Source organism: Cervus canadensis, chromosome 33 (genome assembly GCF_019320065.1).
Source record: "Cervus canadensis isolate Bull #8, Minnesota chromosome 33, ASM1932006v1, whole genome shotgun sequence".
Taxonomy (NCBI): domain Eukaryota; kingdom Metazoa; phylum Chordata; class Mammalia; order Artiodactyla; family Cervidae; genus Cervus; species Cervus canadensis.
The window spans coordinates 31,242,001-31,248,260 of record NC_057418.1 but is presented as its reverse complement, the minus strand read 5'-3'; the positions used below and the strand labels follow the sequence as shown (position 1 = coordinate 31,248,260).

The window sequence follows — 6,260 nt, the reverse complement described above, 5'->3', positions numbered from 1 at the left end:
CTGTTTGGAAGATTTTAATGAAACTATGCAGGAGGTCTGGCATAGGAAAGTTCTCAGCACATGTTAGCTACTGTTGTAAGTTTTGTTTTACCCAAAATAAAGCGAAAGAAGGAAGAGGGAAGGAAAGAAGAGAAAGTGGAAAAGATGGGCCAGGGGGTGGGTGTGCAGGGAGGCAGAAGCAGCCTGGGGCAGCCAGGGTGGGGGTGGGCAGTCTCCACCACTTCCCAGCATCTATTGCAGACTCCGCTGTTAACATTTTGTAAGATCCTCCCGTCCAGGTAATGTTTGATCCCTCAGAGCACAGTGGCCATGGGCCTCCAGGAGAATGATTAACTCTGTGTGATTATTTTGTTTGCAAGCGCGTTTCCTCTCATGTAAGTCAATAACATCTTGGGATTGGGACACACTGTTTTCGGGACGCGGCTGGCCAGTCCCAAAATGGAACATAAGGAGGTGGTGTTCCTACTTCTCTTATTTCTGAAATCAGGTAAGACTTAAAGATTTGCTTTTTCACTTGAATCAATAATTTTTTTCCTAGCAATATATTAAAAATAAAGCCATCATCGTTTTATGGGCAACTTGCTGAATTTAGCTTTTGATTCATCAGATTCCCAGTTCAGCATCTAAGATGGAGGAATTCTTCAAGAAATAAGGTTTGTTTCCCTTATGTGAATGCTGGAGACAAGTGGACAGAGAAAATAATGAATGATGGTTTCAGTATAAAAGATGGATCCCAAGTGATGGTTATTTAGTTGAAAAAAATAGCCCAGAGTGCTAACAACTCCAAAAGTTGTTGGTCTCTTTGCCTGGTTCTCAGTTTCATTAAGCTAGACCATATTTGTTAAGGTTTCGTATTCTCCTGACTTTCAAATGTGAACAACGAAATATCTCTGACCACGATCTTTGACCAGAGTGGTTGTGTTGACATATTCCCTGTTAGGGAAGGTCTTTACTACATCTTAACTTGCTTCTTATGCCTGGAGAAATCACAGGCATTGATTAGTCAGGCGATGTACATACAGTAATTCAACAAATCTCTATTGAGTGCCTGAGATAGAGTGGTACTTTTTCATCCATCCATACACATGTGTGTCCATTATCATCACCAGCTTATTTAGCAGATACAACAGGTATTTTAATAGACTTATCCTCGTTTTATAGATGAGGAAATCTGTAGTTAGGAAAATCACATTATTTGCCTATTGACCAAACTCCCAAAACCAGGAAGTGAAGAAACCAGGACTTCAGTCAGGGCTTTCCGAGAAGGAATCCAATGGTTCTCACTTTTTCAACTTTAAACCTTCTTTAAAATATTCTAAGCATGTCTTTGAGGCTCTTTTTTTTTTTTCTTTTTACAGTTTTATTGAGATATAATTCACATACTACACAATTCACACATTTGAAGTGTATAATGTAATAGATCTTACTCAGTATTTAGAGTTGTGCAACTATCACAGGACCTTTTAGAACATTTTTATTGCCCTCAGACTTTAAAATGGATGGCATCACCAACTCTATGGACAGGAGTTTGAGCAAGCTCCAGGAGTCGGTGATGGACAGGGAAGCCTGGTGTGCTGTAGTCCATGGGGTTGCGAAGAGTCGGACATGACTGAGCAACTGAACTTAACTGAAACTTTAAAAATAAACATAAGGGATGATTGATGTTGATGTATGGCAAAAACCAACACAATATTGTAAAGCAATTATCCTTCAATGAAAAATAAATATATTTTTAAAAAGCAAACACAAGAACTCTATAAAATATATCCTATAAAGACTGAAATTAGATCTTTTCAAGAGTTCTCAGAAAGTAGAGCAGGCCAGAATATAAATGATTTTTTATACGTTATATATTATAATATATATTATATATAAATAAAATATATTTTATATATTGTAAAAATTTCTATTTTTATTATCCTTTAATTAATTTACCTTTAATTATGTTATTATGTTTCATAGTATATACCTGCTGAGACCTACCTTAGAAGCAGATATGACAAAGAAATATCTGAAAAAGGAATAAATTTTCTTCTCTCTTGATTGAAAATCCCCATATTTTCTTTCTTTAGTTCTAGGGCTCATTTGACAGTGGGTTATAATACAGTTTATTTATTGACCAAGAAATATTAGAGAAATCTTTTCAGTAAGAAAATTATTTTTATATTCTAGACTGAATGTGGATGTATATTATGAGTAAAACAAGTATAGTTTATGAATAATGTGGGCTTTTAAAAAAATCACAGTAGTGTGTATATGTGCCCCCATGCTTATGTGATTCAAAGAAAAGACTTGGCAGTTTATGAAATGCGAACTGCTTATCTGCCTCTCACTAAGAACTGCTGTAGAAGGAGATATTTCCCCCCCTTTCCTGTAAGGGTGAGATGATTTGAGAGAATAGCATTGAAGCATGTATACTACTGTATGTAAAATAGATGACCAGTGCAAGTTCGATGCGTGAAGCAGGGCACTCAATTCTGATGCTCTGGGACCAGCCAGGGGGATAGGGTGGGGAGGGAGGTGGGAGGGGGGTTCAGGATGGGGGACACATGTGTACCTGTGGCCGATTCATGTTGATGTACGGCAAAACCCCCCACAATATTGTAATTATCTTCCAATTAAAATAAATTAATTTTAAAAAAGAAAAGAAAAAAACAGTTATACCCTGATCTATAGAAATTACCAAAGCACAACAGTTTCTGGAAAGGAGAGCTCAGATTGGGAGAAAAATTCAGGATGAAGACCTGAGCGTGGGTCTAAATATGCATTTCTTTATAGTCTTGATACATATATCGAAAGCTTTTTGGTATATTAAGCTACATCTGCTGCTGCTGCTGCTGAGTCGCTTCAGCCGTGTCCGACTCTGTGCGATCCCATAGACTGCAGCCCACCAGTCAATGCCTATTCGAGGGTGGAAGGATCCATGCTTCCAGTTTGGAGAATCTTAGGTTGAGGAAGAAAAAGCAGAGTCAGGGAGAGCGTGGGCTCCGGGAATGGCTTTGTCTCATTCTGGGACAGTGCATCACCCCTGAGCAAGGCATGTGTCCAAGGTGGTCAGGGATGGCCCTTCTGAGAAACAGCATCTGGCCCTTAATGATCCTTCCTACTGGATCATTTTCATCAGTATCCAAATAAGTTCCTGAATGTCTCATCTTAAAAAAATTTCCCAGAGGACCTAGAGGTGGTCATACTAACTGAAGTAAGTCAGACAGAGAAAGACAGATATCATATGATATCACCTATACGTAGAATCTAAAAAAAGATGATGCAGATGAAGTGGTTTGCAAAGCAGAAATAGACTCATGGACATAGAAAACAAACTTCTGATTACCAAAGCAGAAGTAAGGTGGAGGTATAAATTAAGAGTCAGGGATTAGCATATATAAAGTATATGTTATATCTTGGGATATAACACCATGGAATTCTCCAAGCCAGAATACTGGAGTGGGTAGCCTTTCCCTTCTCCAGGGGATCTTCCCAACCCAGGGATCGAACCCAGGTCTCCCACATTGCAGGCAGATTCTTTACCAGCTGAGCCACAAGGGAAGCCCCACTTTGGGACACTATATAAAATAGATAAATGGGGACCTACTGCTGTGGCTCAGGGAACAATACTCAATAGCTTGTAATGACCTATAATGGAAAAGAATCTAAAAAAGAATATGCATGTATAACTGAATCACTTTTCTGTACACTTGAAACGAACACAACATTGTAAATCAACATTTTAAATAAAAATATTAAAATATTAAAACTTTAAAAATAAAAATATTAAAACATTCCTGAGACTTCATATGGCCTCTAGGAGATGCTCCTTTCACAACCAGGCTTCTGAAAAGACTTGTCCTCCCAAGACGTTCACAGCGCCTGTCCTGGTCACTCTTCAACCTGCTCACTTGGGCTTTGGTCTCCACTCTGCCCCCTAGAGCGGTCAAGGTTGCCAGGTTGCCTAATCCCATTTAGGCAAACTTTAGGAAACTGCCGTCTCCAGTGTGTTAACCTCTTTTTAGCCCCTCACGCTATGAGCATGGCTGGTGTTCCATTCCAAAGGATGGAGGGGAGCCCTTCGAGGCGTGAAATAGAGCCACGGCTGTCTCAGGGGCCATGTTGGCCCCCGGATCACTGAGTTCTCTTGGCAGCCCTGTGGTGGGACCGCGGCTGGGCACCCCCTGGCCACCCTCTGCAGTAGCCAGGGGCAGAGCGACCTTCAGACAGACTTTTTGACTCAGATTCTATCTCAGAAGAAAATCGAGACCATTGTTTGTACCAGAATTTTGTGCAGTTACCTCAGAAACGCCAGAAAACTGTTATCATTGAGCCCCAAATGGTTATTTTTACTAAGCCTAGTAAAAAAATGACCCTGTATTATGGTCAAGCTTTAGCCCAGGTCTTATTTCTTCTCAACATCATCAGCTCAACAAAGTTTTTGTATCTGGTGATGGAACCATTCAGAGAATGCCTGTCCATTAGTTTAAGCAACACTGTCACAACTGAAGTTTGTACTGTGGGAAATCAAATAATGGCCTCCAGGTTCTATTTAAAAAGTTATTACCAACCTAGACAGCATATTAAAAAACAGAGACATTACTTTGCCACAAAGGTCCGTCTAGTCAAAGCTATGGTTTTTCCAGTTGTCATGTATGGATATGAGAGTTGGACCATAAAGAAAGCTGAGTGCCGAAGAATTGATGCTTTTGAACTGTGGTGTTGGAGAAAACTCCTGAGAGCCCCTTGAACTGCAAGGAGATCCAACCAGTCCATCCTAAAGGAGATCATTCTGGGTGTTCATTGGAAGGACTGATGCTGAAGCTGAAGCTCCAATCTTTTGGCCACCTGATGAGAAGAACTGACTCATTGGAAAAGACCCTGATGCTGGGAAGGCTTGAAGGCAAGAGGAGAAGGGGATGACAGAGGATGAGATGGTTGGATGGCATCACTGACTCGATGGACATGAGTTTGAGTAAACTCTAGGAGTTGGTGATGGACAGGGAGGCCTGGCGTGCTGCAGTCCATGGGGTCACAAAGAGTCAAACGCAACTGAGTGACGGAACTGAACTGAGGTTCTATTTAGACCCAGGGATGGACAAATCATCATCAAAATTGCCCAAGGGTGGTCTCCTAGTTCTCCATCATGACATGCAATTACTAGAAACAGATCAAATTTTTTCTTGTTTAAGGTTTCATACCCATTAACATAGTAATGTGAAAATTGTTAAATTGTTCTAATCCATTAACCTAGCAATCCAAACAACCTTTTAACATCGTGCCATCTAGTCATGGAATTGTTTTCCTAGTTAGTCATTTGTATTCACAACCACCCAGTTGCTTCCAATAGAGCAGCAAATTTTACTTGGTTGATGCAAAGCGAATAATTTACAAATTCATGATAATTAATTATCAGCAGTGTTGGTGCATTAATCAATTGCTGCATTTTAATTTTACTTTTGTAGGTCTCGGAGACCTCCTGGATGACTATGTAAATACCCAGGGAGCTTCCCTGCTTAGTTTGAGTCGGAAGAACATGGTGGGAAGAAGCATAGAGGATTGTGCAGCAAAGTGTGAGGAGGAGACAGACTTCATTTGCAGGTATGTTCCTGGTAACTGCACCTACGCAGAACTCCTGTTGATTGAGACACATTACATTGATCACAAGAAATTTGCTCAGGGATTTATCATTGAAAATAGGATTTAAGAGGAATTTCATGAGGTTGGAGTGTGGAATCTGTATTGGCTCCCGGTATCTGAAACCATAGTTTCTTGTGAAAGTTCATTAGTGTCCTTTTAGAAAAATGCCCCCAAAGGAAATTATTTAACACTTGACATCAGCAGCTATTGTTATGGCTGTAGCTTTTTAACATCATTGTTAGTAAATATTTATTGAGGATCATGTGACTGGAAGTGTCCTAGACCTTAAGGAGCCATGAAGCATAGATCCAGTGATCTGATATATATATATATATATATATATATGATAGCTTTTATATAAGATATATAAAATCAGTATATATGATAGATTTTTGTGTAGATCTGAAAGCCAGTGCTTGCCCTTTTGTATTTATGGTGCCACAGAAACTGGATAAAATGTAAAAAATTAAAAAAAAATACAGCCAATGTGAGATATTGATAAAATCAGTATGTGCTCTGTTAAGATTCAGAGGAAATAACAACCCCAAGAGCTGAGAAAACCGGGGAAGGCCTGGGGTGGAGTGGGGGGAGCTGAGCTGGGCTTCGAAGGGTGAAATCTCGGTAAACGGCGACCG

General features: G+C 39.9%; 1 protein-coding gene across 2 annotated transcripts in view; it reads left to right on the top strand.

Moving 5' to 3' along the window:
• The first annotated feature begins 332 nt into the window (after window positions 1-332).
• Window positions 333-6,260, top strand: part of PLG (plasminogen) — a 46,690-nt gene continuing 40,762 nt past the window's right edge. The window contains exons 1-2 of one of the 2 annotated variants that reach the window (XM_043457206.1): window positions 333-487; window positions 5,451-5,586. In XM_043457206.1, the coding sequence (XP_043313141.1) occupies window positions 439-487; window positions 5,451-5,586 (185 nt within the window). In that variant the 5' untranslated portion in view covers window positions 333-438. The remainder of the gene's footprint in view (window positions 488-5,450; window positions 5,587-6,260) is intronic. The other variant, XM_043457207.1, reaches the window with a different exon arrangement.